General features: G+C 37.4%; 1 protein-coding gene across 1 annotated transcript in view; it reads right to left on the reverse strand.

The window, feature by feature from the left end:
* Positions 1-19,331, reverse strand: part of LOC140242063 (uncharacterized) — a 219,312-nt gene that overhangs the window by 181,779 nt on the left and 18,202 nt on the right. The window contains exon 3 of the mRNA XM_072321825.1: positions 1,263-1,453. Within this exon, the coding sequence (XP_072177926.1) occupies positions 1,263-1,453 (191 nt within the window). The remainder of the gene's footprint in view (positions 1-1,262; positions 1,454-19,331) is intronic.

A 19,331-nucleotide genomic window follows, 5' to 3' on the forward strand; every position in this document is an offset into this window, starting at 1 on the left:
GTAGAGAGAACCTCTCTCCTTCATTGTTTCTCATCCCTTGCAACATAAACTTATAATACAATCCCGCTTGCAGATACGCACACACACACACATACACAAGTCTAGATTAATAGACGGCTATATATATATATATATATATTTATATATATATATATATATATATATATATATATATATATATATATATATATATATATATATTTATACAGCCATCTATTAATCTAGACGTGTGTATGTATATGTGTGTGTGTGTACAATGTTAATGAATAGACCTATATATATATATATATATATATATATATATATATATATATTCATTGAAGAGGTTTTCATTTTTCAGTAGTAAACATCATCAGCGGTCAAGATTTCTTCATTCATTTACTTTTTTGTTTACTGCCGTTTGATTTTCATTTTTTTCCCACCTATACTCATCTGGATTGGATATCACTATCATGTCATATTCTTGTTTTGCTCTTCTGCATGCCCGATTTCAATAAAATAAAGAAGAAAAAGATGTAATTGCATAGACTCCCACTCTTTGTTGATGACTAGTTTATCAAATACGGGAAGATCGTAAAAAAAAAACCAGAACAACGACTTGCCGATGAACATTGACAGCGAATATGTATACGCAGTATAGTTATTAGATGATATCTAGGCCAGAAAAAGAAAACAGTAATCTGAGATCATGTCTTATCAGTCACATCTTTTAATACTGGGACCTGCTTGAAAATGTCATTAAGTTTTACTAACCAAAACCCTATTATCATGACACTTTATAGTGATATCAAAAGAAAATACTCCCCTGATATTTTGTTTTATTTCATTATCAGAAGTAGATATAGAGGTAACAAAAAAACACACACACTTCATTTCTTCAACTACTAACTAACATTCATAACTAATTGACATTTAAAACCATGATATTCAAAAAGGGGTTACCATTGACCCCATACACACACATAAACACACACATAATCACACACACACGATTAAAAAAAAAAAAAAAATGACCCCGACACAAAAATCAACATATTCACATACACATTTGTTAGTGTTTGCGTTTTTAAACTGCTTGTCCTTCAAAGCTAAAATTCAGTACTTTTTTTGACAAGGGTTGTCCGTAGTTTAAAAAGAAATAAATAGATAAAAACGATGAAAAAGAGATTTACCTAAGGGAGGTTGGTGATTATTTTGGCTGATGCTCTGGTTGATTTTTTTCGCTGTACATAAATTAAAACTCTGAAAGAAAAGGGTTTTACCTGAGTGAGGTTGGTGATTATTTGGCTGATGCTCTGACTGATTTCTTCGCCGAGGCTGTTGGCAAGCGTCAGCAGGCGTGGTACACAGTGGGGAAGGCGGGAGAGGAGCAGCGGAATGCATTCATTATTCACGGAAAGACTTCGTAGTGTCTCCACACTCTGCTCAGCGAGTAGCGCCTCGTAACACTCATCTGCATGGAAACAGATAAAAGGAGTTCGGAGGCAAATCAATGTAAACAACGATACAGAGCAGAAAGGACCAAAACAACGACAATATAATAATGCGCGCTGCGACCATGAAATTGTATCAGGTAACGGCTGCATGGACATAGAATACAATAATCTCGCCTCTGACCAACATAAGACTGGTTGGTCATGCTCACGCAATAAATGTTCCGTACCTTTCTCAAGGCCGGCATAACTGACTCTGTGATGTTTTCGTTATTCATCAAACATGTGACGTGCAGAATGGTGTGGGAGTGACATTTCGATTCCACACAAAGTTAAAGAAGAAATCCACTCCACAATTTTATCAATTTCATAAGAAAGAGAACAAAAACAAAAAAAAAAATCCCCGCAGAACCGTGCAACCGTGCAAAAAAGGATCAAAATTAGATTTAAAAAAAATAAGGAAGTTATAACATTCTGATATTTCACAATTTTTCGGAAAACACTTCTTGACCAGTCGTTACGAATATTCACGATTTCTAATTCAATCAAATACAGAAATGACCCAAAAAAAATCATATTTCAGCTCTATCATGAAAAAACTTGCCTTAAAACCATTGTACTTGCAATAAATATTATATGTATATATATATATATATATATAGATAGATAGATATATAAGAAATGTTTTCCCAAAAATTGTGAAATTTTGACATGTCATATCTTCCTTTAATTTTTAATCCAATTTTTTGTCATTTTTGGGCGGGCATATATTTTTTTTTTATTTATGTATGGAATATTTTTTCTTTCTGTTGGAGTTTGTATATTTTTGTGTGGATTTCCTCTTTAAGTGTGCTTCAAATCATATGATGGATATCTTCGCCATCCTACTGTGTCCTTTCTTTCGTTTTTGTTTTTATTTTCATCATGTCAGTCTCTCCCCTCCTTCCTTTTTATATCAACAGCGGTTGTCCCTATAATACTGACACCTTTTTCTTTCCTCTTTTTTTTCTAATCTTTTCTCACCCCGTTTTATTTCCTTTCTTTCACTTCGTCTTTTCTATTTTGTCTTCATATATTCTTCTTCTGCTGCTCCCCCCCCCTTTTTTTTTTTTTTTGATGGTTCATATTTACCAGTGCCTCCTTTATTGATTTTTTTTTCATTGTTAAAGTGAACGGTCTCCCAAAATGATAGATAGACAGGGACACATTACATTACGTTGGGACGATTTTTGTTATTGTTAAGGTTTCTACTACATGGATTGGAAAAGAAAGCTGAATTTTCCCTCGTCCATACAGTAATGCGCCTCTGCATCTCTGCTGAAACTTTCTATGTCTATACATAGCAAAATAGTTATAGATTTCTTTATGAGGTACCTGAACAGCCACAGATTTTAGCATTGAAGTAAGTTTCTCCTTTTGAATAAAAAAAAAGGATCTTCGACTCTATCGAACAGCAGGGACACTTTGAAGTACTTATTTCCTCCGCTTACTTTGCTTCACCTAAATGCGCCTTCCAAATTGCATCCATTTCGCTTGAGCACGTGGGATACGCTAACGTCGCGACAGCCATGGTATACGCCGTCTGCATCCAAAATTGATCCCCACAGTATAGTCCGTATATTGTTCATTGTCTACTATTTTCCAAACTTTCATGTGCTCGGTTTGTGTCATGTGTGAATGTCAAAATCTTCAAGCACATGCTACTACACTAGGCACGTGGAAACGTAGAATTCTGTAATGTTATAGACATGCATTTGAGTTAATACATGTACGTGCACCAATTCCGCATCGGTGTCATCAATATGATACGGGATTCCCTGAGAAGCTTAACGCTGGAAATGCACAACACCACAACAGCTATCTACAACATTCGATGGCAGTCCAAATTCCTCTTTAGAAATTACGCCGATTTTCCTCACAAATAAAGGATTGATCATACGGGCAAGTGGCATCAGAATTAAATGTCAAATAAACCACTTCCTTCTTAGGACATGAACAAATTGAAAAAAGCCCCACTGTAATTTTCTTCAAGTTCTCTAGCCGCGTGCAAATACGGTGTCTTCCAGAATCTTTGCAGAGAATGGCGATGTATTTTGTCTACAATTCTCGGCTAATAATGCTTCAATGATGTTGGGGAAACATGATTTATTAGGACATATCACTCTTGATACAATAATACACGCATCTTAGTTCTGCAAGTAACGGTTATGACCTTTAAGGTTTATAATTATCATCGACTCTTGGAAATAATCGTATTTTATAAGAGATCTGCCTCTGCGTCCATAATGTATATGCAAATTGCATCAGAAAGGCGAAACGGCACTCTGTCTGAGATAATGTAAGACAGTGTATAGCCGCCATCTGTATATAAACAAGCTTTGATAGTGCATTAGACCTTTATGGATTCGAATAGCAGAGCCTTCGATGGCAGAGAAGGGATCTACGTATTGTCTCACAGCAGCGCAGCGGCGTCTCCGTGATAACAGAGGGAGAGAGAGAGAGAGAGAGAGAGAAAGAGAGAGAGAGAGGGAAGGATGGAGCCAGCCTTTCCAATGCACAGGAGGAGGAGAATTTGGGGATGCTTTTAGATGAATAATTCATCACCGACAGCTAGCTACGAGGGACTTGTTGAAGCTTAGTTCACCTGCTTCGAACACCAAATGTTGTGAGAGGGATGTATATAGCAGGGGTGGAAGTCGACTAGTCATAGCGGTGGATGATGCTGCTTATATAGTTGTAGTGGTAGAATTTCTAATTATAGCAGTGATTTTTCAGGGGTGGTAATTGTGTGATTAGTTGCGACAGTCTCGGTGGCGATGATGTCAATATTGGTGGAAAAAGCAGCAGTGACAGCAGTATATGTGGCAACCATAGAGGTTTAAAATGATAAGTTACAGCTCTAGAAATGGAGGGGTTAGCAGCAGCAGCAGAAATTCTTTTGGTCGAATAAATAAATAAATGAATGATAATAATAACAATAATAATGATAATAATAATAATTATTATTATTATTATTATTATTATCATTATTATAATGATAATAATAATAATGATAATAATAATAATTATTATTATAATGATAATGATAATAATAATAATAATAACAGAAGTAGTAGAAGTGAAAGAGGACGATTATATAGCAGGGCTCATAGCAGAGATAGAGGCAGCTGAAAGAAGAAGCAGTCGAAGTAGAAATGACAACAACAGTAATGGCAGCAGCGCAATTGTATTGCTAAGAATCATAATAATCTTGATAGTAGAAGTATAGTTCATAATTATTTGAATAGTACTATGATCATGTACCAGTAGTCGTACAAGAGAAGATCGTGGTGTTGGTGGCATCAGCAATAATCTCTAATAATGATAATCAGTTGTCAGATTAGATACAGAGTGTAGGAGTGATAGAAATGATTTGATTTGATTTGATTTGATTTGATTTGATTTGATTTGATTTGATTTGATTTGATTTATTCATTCTCTGTATGGCATCATTTACATTTTTTATCAACATAATCAAACATAATATATACAAATATGAAACTCATCATAGCTAGTTTCTACAATTTCAACAATTTTGATTACAAATACATTTGTGACACAATTACAGTTCATGTGTTATGACTTACCATACAGAACGGTCGCCAATAATAAGCTATAAGCTTGACCCTTTGGCAACCGATGATACAATACGTTAATGCAATAAGAGAAGGGTGGTCCAACATGATGCTCGTGGATAAGGGGGATAATAGAAGAGACAGAAAGAGCAAGAAAGAGCAAAAAAATGGCCCCATAGAGGACCAGAAGATATCGGATGTTGGTATATCAAACGTAATGTTGGTAGTATGATGGTATATCCCAAACGTTGCAACAGCAACGGGGGTAGTACTCATGGTGAAGGTGGCTTGTCCACCTTTGAAAAGATGCACGTATCAGGCTGTAAACGGTTGTGGGAAAGTCGTGTTGTGTATAGTTATGATTATGTATATATCACATCTATGGTATCAAAGGCTTTTGATACCATAGATCATGATATATTAATTTACAAATTAAAAAGATATGGTATTCGTGGTTTAGCACTTTCTTGGATTATTGATTATTTATCCAAAAGAAAGCAATACGTACTGTTTAAGTCATCTAAATCTCCGAATTCTAATGTTGTATGTGGTGTTCCCAAGGGATCAATTCTTGGCCCCCTACTTTTCCTCGTATATATCAATGATATAATAAATACATCAAAAACTCTTAAATTCATACTTTTTGCGGATGACACTAATATTTTTACTCCCATGAGAACCTCGAAACACTGTTTAATACTCTGAACACGGAAATAGACAAAGTTTCCCAATGGTTTATATGTAATAAATTATCCCTTAATGTCTCTAAAACAAATTTTATACGTTTCAAACCTACTGCTTCACAGAACATTAACAACAGTTATAATATTGATATTGATGGATTATCCTTAACTGAAGTACGATCTAATAAATTTTTAGGAATCACAATTGACTCGAGTTTAACTTGGAACGATCACATTCATAATATCCACACGTCTGTCTCAAGAACTGTAGGAATTTTATATCGACTGAAAAACTTCATTTCTCAAAATTTCCTATTTTATATAATGCATTGATCTTACCACACATCACATACTGCAATATCGTTTGGGGAAACTGTGGCTCAACTAAAATTAATCCAATTCTTACTCTCCAAAAACGTGCTGTACATTTAATTACCAATTCCCGATATTTATCCCCATCCAATCCCCTATTTCGTCAACTAAAAACATTGAAAATTGAGGATTTTCACACCTTTCAAAGTGCTGTTTTTATGTATAAATATACATTTTATTGTCTTCCAAAAATTTTTGATGGCTTCTTCACTCCACATTCCACCGTTCATTCATATCCAACACGTCAGTCGTCCGATTACCATCTCGAAAACCCCCGCAGAATCATTTTTGCTCAAAAATCATTAAAACATAATGGACCAGATATTTGGAATTCTTTATCCCCTAATTTAAAACAATGTACGTTGTTGAACATTTTCAAACGAGAACTAAAAAACACCCTCATAATCCAGTATACTTCTGATACATAAATATTCATACCACCTGGTCAACAAACACCCTAAACAATGAGTTCACGGCCATAACTGAAGTAACATTCACCTCATCACACTGATACACAACATAACACTCAACGTACAAACCAAGATTCACCCCAGCACAATGCACACCGCACTGCACCGCACGCCCTTCGCACAATTACTTCCCACTCAGTGAGTGGCAAGATTTTCTTTATGTATCTCTTTATTGTGCCCTTCGCACAATTACCACCCACTCAGTGAGTGGCAAGATTTTCTTTATGTATCTCTTTACCTGGGGCCATCTTCCTCGTCAAGCTTAGCTTATGATGATGGTCCCCTGCATTTCATTTTTATCATTTCCTATTGCTTCCTTTTATATTATTATAATATTCGTTCTTGAAAAAAAAAATGTATGTATGATCCAAACGTTACGAATATTAGCTCTGTAAATGACTATGTAAGTATTTTGTTGATTTGTTGATTTGTATTGATTTTGAAATGCAGAAATAAAAACCGAACTGAACTGAACTGAACAAAGAAAATGTAATATGACGTCATTAAGATTTTGTCCTCTCCTCATTTTCAGGAAGAAAAGTGATGATTGCTCTTTCTCTCTCCCTCTGTTCTGTCCTGATAAGTTCCTTAGTACATTAGGGAGCGTTATTATGGTATGATCATTAATCATGATCATGGATGCGATGTGGCATTTCATTAAAAAATTAATGTTATTGCATAAAAGGAAGAACCAAGCTGTAACTACAATACTAACACAAAAAGAAAACCGATGTGATACGTAGCATCCCAAGTTCGTTGATGATTTTTGTGTTCGTACATCCTCGGAGCCTGTGCACGTTTATATTAAAGTATAGATACTGAAAACTGGAAAAAAAATTACGGATAGCTATATCTTATAACTCTCCCTACGTTAATTTGACCCCTCGTTTCCATCAATAGCATATTTTCTAATTCAACTCCCTCCATCCGCATATCTCTTCTCCTTTGCCTCTCTGTCTCTCTGCCTTAATATTTCCCTTTCTACAACCCCATCACTACCTCCCTCGCCCCCTTCTCTTTCTAACTCCTTAGAATTGTTCTCTATTGTACATCTCTGCTTGTACTCATCACAGGGGCTTATCTTCATGTAGCTTCTTTTCGTTACTGATCGAGCGGGAAACTAAAATGAAATGTTCACATCTGGGATGACTGCCTCCATAAGCAAGCCTTCCTATTTACTACTTTTCTCTCCCCCCCCCCCCCGTATTTTTTTTTCATATAAATGCGTAAGATTTGCATGTGTACAAAGGTACATACGAATCGAGGTAGACATCATGTTCATATTCGTTGCTGCTGTAGTACAGGAATTTTTCAACAATTAAAAAAAAAAAATCACAATTTATAAGGCTAGAGCCATGCAATGTACACACACACACACACACACACACATAATAAATAAGGAAGTAAATAGATAAGTAAATATAAAAATTATATACATGTACATGTATAAACATTCTCATGTAACACACACACACACAACACACACACACACACACACAGTTGTCACGTTTGTACTTTGTACAAAAGCCATGTCTCCATAATCATAACCGAGAGAGCAGAAGAGCATTACTAATATTACCATGGGAATTCACAATGAGAATACACAAAATTTCACGCACAAACAAACATAAACACCGAAACCCGTCAAAATAAAGGAATACAAAACCATAAAGCAGGAAGAAACTGTTTCACTTGACTGTCAAAATGTAAACAATGGTTGCTTCTATAAACAGAGTCAAGCCCCCTAGTTGTAAAACTTACCATTCTATGTGGCTATTTTAGTTTGCCGCCAAACTGCTAGGAGGTGTAAGCGAGGCTCATGTCCAACAGATTCAAAACGACGCATTTTAACAACAGAAAAAAAGGTGCCAGCCTTGCATCGGAAATGTGCATGATACCGTGAGGCAATCGACACCGTAATTAGACAGTGCTTTCCCTGCGGGGACAGTGACTTTGTCTTTCGCCCATTTCTTTTGTTCTGTCCTCTTTTTTTATGCAACGTCTGCTGTACTGAGGGGGAGGCATAACGAAACAACTGGTATAACTGGCATGATGTGCGCCAATAAAGTGGACTACGTCAGCATGTAATTCCGCCAGAGATAGGCCGCGAGGATTCGTCTAAAATGTCACTGATAAGCCCGACTTGCTCTCGCGTTTCAATCCTCCCTGTTTGATGCCTTTCCCCCCTCGCCCATGGGCGCGGGAAAGAAAAAAAAGCAGAAATGGTAGGCGACGATAGACAGGCGGACTATCAATGCACGGTGGTTATAATAGATGGCAAAAACAACATGATACATGTGTCGCCTTGATCCCCGAGCGAGCTTATCAGCGCCGCGCGTAATTCAATAAACGTGGTCTCCGTTGTTGCTACCAATTCTTGCTTGTTTCACGTGATGTTTCGCGCCACACACTCCTTGCCCTGGTACCGCATGCGTGCGTACTTAACACGTCTGCATAGTTACCATCACTCAACCCCCTCCTGTGTTTTCCCTCATCTTTTTTTCTTTCATCGTTTTATATCATATCGATCCTTCTACCGAAGTTCATAACTCATCAGAGCGAATAGATGGAACAACCTGCGACACCAAAATAATCTCATCAGTTATCATAAAACCCGACGTTGATGTTTTATACATGTGAGAGCTGTCTCCGTGAATTTTAGGCACCTTTGCTTATCTTCTCTCTTTTTTATCACTGAAAAAAAAAAGCATGGTGTTCGTGCTGCTTTGTAATGCACTATTTTCTTCAGATTTCTTCTCTCACTCTCTCCATGTTCTTGGGATACACGATAGTCAAATCTAGCGCTCGTAATAAACTAATAATGCCGAACGCTGTCTTTCTTTAACATTTTCCATGATGCAATTTTGCTGCAAGCAGGGCGAGACAATATCGATTGTTTTTGTTTTTGTTTTTGTTTTTTGGTGTGTGTGTGCATGTATGTAATCGTAGCATGTGCTTGTGTGTGTATAAGTGTGTGCGCGCGCTCTACTTTCTTGAAAGCCTGTACCTACATGAAGTCACAAACAAACATATCCAAACATGTATCTATATCTATTTACCGGTAGTATGTATGTACAATTATTTCTAATTATTTACATATTATTTACATCATGATTTTGTATGCATGCACATAATTATAATCATAGATAAATAAATTAGATAGATTGATATAGATAGACAGATAAAAATATAGACGGATGAATAGATAGATAGATAGATAGATAGATAGATAGATAGATAGATAGATGAAGATGAACATTATAACTACACCCAGAATGATCTCGTTCAATGATTTGGTCAGTTAACTTATTCACTGGGAGCATCTCATTGAAACTTGTGGAGCTCCACCGAACTAGATGATTACAAATTAAGGGTAAAATGGTGTAATTACGTTTGAAATAAAACTGTACTTTTACATGCAATGAGTGCTTCGTTCATAACGTTTTGCCCAGAGACGTAACCTCAGCACTAGCATTTTCGATGTATACGATGCAGGATGGTAACATTTTTGTTATGTGCAAGTGATGGCATTATAATGCATGATTAAAGATTGGTAAATCTTCATTTGATTCCTTCCTCAAATACTGAATATCGAAACCACTCTGGTCTGTCCTTCGTCTGTCAATTGAAATGAATTTCACTTATCAAATGGTTATTATGTGAAGAATGTAACAAGACAACAGAGTCGCTATACCCTTCTCTGCTCACTCCGGTTTTCTGCAGTCTGCAGTCGGAAGTGAATAACATTCTCATTACCAATCACGCCAATGCTTTACAGTCGTTGTCCATCATCCACATCTTAAACGGAAATCATAAACGGAAGTAATAAAGACTTTAAGGTCAGAAGAGGGGTTGGAGGAGGTCAATCCGAAACAAAAGCTGACCATGGCCAGACAACGCGGATTTGCCCACGGCGGGGTCGTGTAGCATGCACGTAAGCATTATGGTATAAGCACTATGAATCCATTTTTCCGTAAAGGCGATATCACAATAAATATCTTCGGCGCATCGTGCAAGACAGCATTATGAGATTCATCGAATTCGACCTCGCAGAAGGTCATAACTCTCCTTATAACCTGACAAGCTATCCATTAAAGAAGAAATTTATAGGAAATAATATCATATAAATTGACTGTTTTCCATCATTTAATGTTATTTTGATTAATTTCTGACATAAATCATGCAATAAAGTTGTCTCTGCTTTGAATATAAGAATCTTTATTTTTACCAAATTTGAGCACTGGAAAAAGTTCGATGCGGCTACGAAAAGTGCCACATCTGCGACGTCACCAAATGTGTTTGCAACCCAGTGGGATTTACGTATCTATAGGCAAACTATGTGCACTTTTCAGGAAATTGGTGTGTAATTTGTTGTCAATCTAGAATAAATCGTCCGCCAAAACTATATATTCACGTCGTGAAATTGTTTGTTTGTTTGTGTTCATTGGAATCATTTTTTACACCCATAAATTTACGGAAAAACAAAGTTTTAAAAGCACAAAACCTATCGTCAGCTCAAGATTCACGATCGCCGTGATCAGCTGTTCCTTCGTACAGCCACAGTTTGCTGTTATTATTGACACAACAAATCGATCATTGTGGGGGAATTGCGTATAGCTGAGGTAATCTTACATACTCATGAAGGATGATAACTAAGTCAAAGAGCTGTAATGGATTGGAAATCATTTTTACACATATAAATTTACGGAAATACGACGTTTGAAAAGCACAAAACCTACCGTAATCAGTTCAAGATTCGCGATCGCCGTGATCAGGTGTACGCACAACAGTACCAGCAGAATCGGCAGTGAAGAGGTATTCCTTGATGCCGTGATTTCAGCTTGATTCTTCTTCGAAATGGCATGATGAAGGTTTATTAGATAAATGTGACCTTCTTTTTCTCTTGTGTGTTGGTTTAAATTCTGATTCCTACCTCAACTTGCTAAAAAAAAAAAAACAGTCTAACAAAACGGGAAACGGCAACATTTCCGTGCTGAGCAGCAGTCACAATACAGGTGTTGCATGCAAGCATGCACCGCTGCTGCAGCGATCCCCATAGTATAACACGTAGGTTGCTTGTAAACAAGGGGGTCCTCGGCGCAGTTGACCAATCGTGAACACGTATTTCGATCACGTGTCTTGGTAACAAGGCTGTTTACGCGTCTGGGAGACGATTTGCATAAACTTACACATGTTTCAGACGAATTTATGAATGAAAGTGAGTAGCATGACATCATGCCATGACCATATTTGGAATAAGCAGAGGTAGAGTTTTATGTAGGTACCAAATATGTGTCAGGGTTCAACGCAGAATATCTAAGAATATTTTCGCCGTAAGCGAAGGCGATTTGGTCTTTAGCCGTAAGATTTTGGCCAACTTTTGAGATTGACATCCCACTTTTCTCTTCAAAATTCCACATTTTGTAGGTTGTATTTCGAAATGTTATTGATATCAATCAGACACTAGAAAATTTCCCCTAAAATGTGATACCAAACTGTCAATTTGGTCCCTGAGGTCATTTTTTGACCTTTTCGGGCTGTAGCGCGAAATCACATTTGCCGAGAAGTTTCGGGTTTTGCCAGAGCGGGTCTCATATAGCCGTACGGCAAATCAGCTCATGCACATTTGGTGACGTCACTCAAATCCGATGTTTCTTGTAGCGAACAGAGCTACGTGTTCATGGAAATTGGGTGTTTTTTTTTCAATCTCAAAAACAGTTTGGGGGTGAATCGTCTAAAAGATATCCAGTTTTGTTAACTAGCTTCTTCGCTTTCCGTAGATATCAAACTTGTCATATTTCTAGATTCTCTATAAATTTCTGCTTTAAAGGTATAGCACTGCATGATGTATCATATACCACAGTTTCGTTCAGAATAAACGAGCTTAAACGTCATGTGTCCTCAATAAGGTCTTACTCCATTCTACCTCATTGTTTCGACAAATTTTGATTTGAACACTCAGCAGCTAATACGTCCTTGTGGAGCGAAAATAATTGTATTTGTTGTCATCATCATTCGTTTCTGAGCATGTGACTGGAATGCGTTGTCCGTGATATGGAAATGGAAACATCCTTTGCTTTCACAAGTTATGTAAGCGAGACTTAATGGTACAATTTGATGGTACAATATATAAATATATATATATATATATATATATATATATATATATATATATATATATATAATACATCATACATTATGTAATTACATCGTTCAAAAAGGACACTCTTAAAAAAAGCATTGCACTTTACACGTTGCAAAGCATGCGTGGTAAAAATGGGTAAAAAAACAAACAAACTTAAAGGTAGATTGTTTTCCATTTTGTCCTCTCGCCCAGTGAAGCGCATCATGGTTATATCATCAACAATAATACGCAAATATTAACCGTCACTTTCGTAAGAACCTGATTTTTTGCAACCCCGCGGCAGGCTTGTTTTGCTGACTTTCCTGCGTGCAGTTTATTAGATTAATGTCAATGGTGTCTAATGGGCGATATTCTGCAAATCATAACTTGATATGACTTGATGAACTGATATTTTGGGACAGGGTGCTTTTAATTGTCATGTAATTTGCACCTTCCAGTGTTTGTTTGTCTATATGTGTGTGTGTGTGTGTGTGTGTGTGTGTGTGTGTGTGTGCGTATGTTTGTATGGAAATAAAGTATATGAAGGCCCCAAGACTTACGTATACATGTACCTATAACTAGTCAACACTGACTCCCACGCTCTTGCAATTCTGAATACTGGGTCACGCAAGAGCAGCAAAAAAAGAAAATAATAATAAAAAAAAATAAATAAAAAAACGTGGAAAGAACAATAAAATGTAACGAATAGGCAGAGGGGAGCCATGTCAGTGGTGGAAATTGTGAAAATCCGAGTATTAGAGGCTCTTTAGGAGCGTTATAGGGTAATCGCTCGCTCGATACCCAACATCGGATTACGTGATCGGAATATCAATCAAGATGGCCTGATGAATGGCGCATGTGGAAGGATCTCCATACAACTCGATCTACAAGCTCACACTTATACGTGCTTGCACAAAATGAGCGTGCCTTGCAATCTGAACTTTTTAGGTTGTCGGGTTTCTTTTTGTGAGGGGTTTTTTTTTTTTCGTTGCTGTTGTCTTGTTGGTTTATTTCGTGTTCTCCATATAGCTACTTTTCTTGAGAAATGATGCCCTTTTAGCTGATTTGTTCAATATTAACAGTTTCTCAAAAGCAGCAGCTGAACGGCATTTTATACTGAAGGCACAATTCAATTACGGAAACAGTTAGACGACATTTCTTGTGTGTGTGTGTGTGTGTGTGTGTGTGTGTGTGAAAGGTGATACATTATAGATATTCTCCAGATATATCACATACATTCAGCCATGTCATTCAATCTTAAGTCTAAAACCTCCTTTGGTCTTCTTGTGGTTTTCTTTTATTCTGTTTCGCGTCTTAACCCTGCTGGAAAGAACACAGTGACCCACAGTGTGAGAAACCACAGTGTGAACACAGTGTGAAATCTCTTCACACTGTTAAATTCGAGCGTTTTAACAGTGTGAACACAATGTGAGTCATCAATTCACGGTGTGAAACAAATTATTACTATGTGAACACATTCTGTGAAAACCACACCACAGTTTGAAATCATCTTCACACTGTTAAATTCGAGAGTTTTCACATAGTCGACTATGTGAACACACTGTGGGATACTGTGTTCTTTCCAGTAGGTTTAAATGTTATCTAAGGAGAAACTGACCAAGACATACTATACTTCAGGCATGTTGAGTGTTTTATATTATCTTCATTCGTACTATTGCCATGAGGAAAACACCTGCTTATCACATGCATTTTGTTATTCAGGGTTATTATCGAGGTACATATGTATTTGTTTTCATTGGCTGATGTTGTTCTTTCCGTTTAAATCTCTTGCATTTTGTACAATTACGTGTATGAATACATACATACATACATACATACATACACATATACATATACATATACATATACATACATACATACATACACAGACCTACATACATACACATACTCAATACATATAGGCCTACATACGTACCGGGGCTATCCATAGGTGTTACGTGTCTACGCATATAAAGAGGTATTTGTATGTATACTATGCATGCACGTATGTATATTATGCTAGACGAATTTATGTGTGTTTGTGTGTATAATCTATACAATACATACGCGTGTATATCTGTATATAACCCTATAGTTCCAGAAACGAGCCTAAGTCAATCGGCTTAATATCACTCTATTGCTCTACGCTTTGTTCCTGCTCAGCCCCTGTTTGACAGATGCTATGAATCAATGTAGAATTTATGTGTGTCCTAATCCAATTTGTATCATCGGTAGATGTTTCCGGTTAATATTTTGGTCTCTCTGCCGTTTCCCCCTAACTGGAAATTTACAACAAAGCCTTTGAATTTGAATAGCAACGCTAATTGAAACATTAATGATGAGATCCCTTTTCCATCTCCAATCTGTTAATGTCTGTCACTTCTCCCCTCCCTTCTCACATGCATATCTCTCCCTTTATCTCTCCCTCCCTGCAGATACATTCGTGATGAGAAAATGACGTGCATTTCCTGAAAGTCATGCTGAGGCAGAAGAAAATAGAAAAGAAGAGGCCCTGATAGGGTGAGAGAAAGCCGGTGAGGATTATGAAACTGACACACGATGATGTCATTGATGGGAATGTTGTATAAAGTAGCATCAATAGCTATGACGTCAGTGAACGATCAAGAAGCCCCCTTCAGAAGTCCTCCCTACCTGGAATGGTGTACAGCGTCATCCCGGGTCGACGCTGCCTGGGTCTATACACCTTCTGTGACGGACCTTCCATGCCGGTGGAATCCATCCTTAACTCCAACAGACCCGAAAACATAGCATCGATATCGGCATTCCGTGGAACTTGTGTTATCAATAGGCAATACTATCGCGTAGGATACGGAGCTGAAACTTTACACTTCACTTCACTTGAAAATCCACGTGATGTCCAAAATACCTCATCAATACCTTGATGCATTCTGCTTCTTCTTGGTTATGAAGATTTGAAACCTATTGAACCTCATTTCTTCTTGTCTAATGATAGGAAATATGCTTCGCAAAAAATAGGATAAAATAAAAAAATGAAGAATATCATCAAGCCTCCCCACCAGAGACTAACTATGGCCAACTTCTTGGTCTGTTGCGTTACACCTCCAACGCCTTGTTGGAGGAGATAACAAACTGCATGGTTAACAAAGTGGCAAAGGAGGGATGAACATCACACGTTATCATCCTCACCGACTCATCAGATCGCTATGCGAAGCATACTTTAGAGTATACACTACTTTTAAAGTTTACTCGAGAGCTCTACTGTGGCTTTGAAGAACCGACAGTAGTAAACTTGACGAGGGATTTGTTCTACTAAGTTACCGAAATTCCGAATCTATATTGACGTGTTTGCCACACTACCAAGACTGTATCATTGTTTGGTAACATGTTACTTGGTTACTTGTTCTTTTCTCTCTCTCTCTCTCTCTCTCTCTCTCTCTCTCTCTCTCAAGCGGTTGGCATTATGTCGACACCACAATAACCCAAGTTTCTCAAAAATGAGCTCGAAACACAATGTTCATGTCTTTGTTTAGACTATAACGTTTGCTGTTTGCTTCTTTAATATACTTTTTAACTACATAATATTTGAAGCTCCCCCTCTCCCCCCCCCCCCCGCCCCCCTCCCTTCCCCTCTCCCTTTCCCTCTTTGTAGTTCAGCCAATGTCAGCTTTTTCATTCAAGATATCACTCTGTCCTCGAAGTACGTTTAACATAAAGTAGACATCAAATGGGAATGAGACAAGATTTTTTTTTTCTACGCGAAAATTGTGTATATATACCCGTATATCGAATCATAATCATCTTTACTGTGTATAATAATACTGATAGACACTTACATGCATCTATTAACTATCTCGGGTTTGGAGGATAACGACAGGTCTGTGTTGTGTTGAAACACGGTTGGTTTTCTACCATATTTTGATTCCAACAGTCTCACTTAGCTATGTAGCATTTCTTGCTGTAAAGTTCACGCCGAAGTGAATGCTCTACTTCCAGCTTGTTTTTCACCATTAATATATCTGCCTCCTGTTTACAGTCCTTTCCAATAATGATCTTGCCCCTCTGAACACTCAAAAAAAAAATAGCACACATAATTATACAAGTACCCGTTATACCATCACACAAACACGAAAACGCACACTCGCAGATACATACACTGACGCACACGGAAATAGATAGAAAAAACAACAACTGATGCCATAGGCTCAACCAACCCCTGGATGTGATTCTGCAATTGATGCAATGCGTGAATGACAATTGCGTGCGGAAATTCGGCGGGGTCTCTGTCTGGTGTGTACACAGGCTCGACCGTTGCTAGGCGCGGTTGTTAGGATGACGATGGCAGAGTGGCGATTCCTCTTCTCCTCTCCGCTCCCTCCCCATCTCTCTCTCTCTTTCTCACCCCAAATCTCTCTTTCTTTCTTCCTCTCCCAGCAACTTGTTTGCCTTTCTCTTTTACACTTTGATCTATTCATGGAGCGCACGATATGCGGAACAGGGAACGAATGCTGGGCAGCTGAGCACGGTTAATCTGTCGGGTGTCGCGAGAAATTGAAAAATAAACAGGGAGGCTGACCGAAATTGCCATTTTGTGGTTGGCAGTGCGAGATGTCACCAAGCAGGCAACGCGGGGGATGTCGGAAATAAAAAGAGAAGTGCGGTAAAGCGTTCGCACGTTTGATGTCTGTTATCATTTTTAATCCGTCGATTTGGTCGCCCATGTATTTGAACAAAAGCCGTGATGAAGAACGTGCTGTCACAGTGAAGCAATTTGGACGGATTCTTCTTTTTTTTTTTTTTTTTTTGGGGGGGGGGGGGAGGTTGCGATTTCCCCCTCCATACCCCATGTCTTACAAAAATCATAACCCCTGTAACAGGGAATTCTCATATCTATCTTTCCTTTATCGTCTTGTCTCATTCCTCTAATTACTCGCAAAATGTCATTACGTGCATCGACCAAGAACACAAAAACATACACCGTCTCCTCCGACACTAATTTGAGAAAGAAGAAATTGTTTCCGCAAAAGGATGAATATAATGATCGATACTCATTGATGACAACAGCATTAATACGTGACAGCACATCATCTGATAAATGATCAAGCAAACTGGAGAAGGGGACTTGCCACACACAAACACATACCACACACACACACACACACACTGCGACAAGATGAAACTAAAAAGGGATTATCCGTTGCTATGGAAGAGAGACATAATTCTGTTGCAGTAATGAAATGAAAATTGCGAGTAAACAAGGGAGATATTATTAGCGAAGCTATTGGATTTATTACTTTTTGTTTCTCATCTGTGTAAGCGTTACTGTCGCCATGGAATTAAATGTGCACCGCGAGCCACCGTTTTCACTAATCTAGTGATAAACGTATTAGTCAACAGTCGGTAGTTAATGTTAATGTGCAGTACTACTACCGTCAACACCAATGACAACAATGCCAAAAGAGTCCCAGAACCTAGCAACAAGTTATCCTATCCGGTGGCGGTTAATCATCGAACACTGAAACAAATTGTCAAATATGGGACGTCGGCTGAACAAGCCCGATATCAAACATTTTCTTGATTTCTCGATTTTTGTTGATATATATTTTGCATATTTTCAATTGTATGATTTAATTTTGTATTATGAACCCATATCTTTGAAAAATTTAGCTTTAAAGATACGCTATGTACAAATAAAATTGGATTACATGTTTCGTGAAGAATTCAGAAAAAAAATCATGGAGAAAACCTTTGTGATATTTCAATTTTATAGTTTTATATGAAAACAATTAACGTTTAGAACCTCCAAGTGGATTGCACCGCATTTTGCATTTATACCACTTGAGGGCCTTGACTTTACATTTGACTTCTGGTTGTAATAGCTTACGTGGGTATGGTGAATGAAATTAATTTCCTGATTGGAGACTTTTGTCTTTGTTCTTCAATACGAGTTTATCTCCTGATTTCCTTTTTTTTTTTAATCTCTTTTGTATTCTTTGCGTTTTGTAATATCTCTACAATATGTAGGGTGATCTGAGGAGACTATAACTAAGGTGGAAGAGAAGACAATGGAAAATGCGCTCTTCAAACTTCCTATTTCAACCTAAGGTAATGAAAGGAAGTAAATGGAAAAAAAATGAACAAAAGCGGAAAGTTTAGTGTAAATAAAGAAAAGAGAACAATGCCACAAGGCCACAAGGCCACTGATGGTAACGCCAATTAAACACACACGCATATACGAAAAGAGATATATGGCTTATTTGAGTTTAAAAATGGCAAGATAATTGTTCCTCAAACCTCAAGTGTCCTCATGTTCTTAAGTGTCTGATGATAGTATGCTGATTTTAATGGCTGTAACGAAGTGAACGGACTTTCTAAAACCCATTCATGCGTGCACGTCTGCAAAATGACCTTTATCTACATACTGTCAGATTGCACAACTATATACAAAATGGTTTATTGTGATGAAATTTTGTTGATTTTCACAAAACGTTTCTTCAACAATCAATATTAATATGCAACTGAGTGAGTTGATGATGTCATCGCCTCAATATTTCCCCTTTTTTATTGTCTTGTTTAACTCAATATACTCAATATATCCTAATACTGGTCATTATTGTGAAGATAATCAGACAAGAATAACATCGAATTAAAAAAAA

The sequence above is a fragment of the Diadema setosum genome, chromosome 18 (assembly GCF_964275005.1).
Source record: "Diadema setosum chromosome 18, eeDiaSeto1, whole genome shotgun sequence".
NCBI lineage: Eukaryota > Metazoa > Echinodermata > Echinoidea > Diadematoida > Diadematidae > Diadema > Diadema setosum.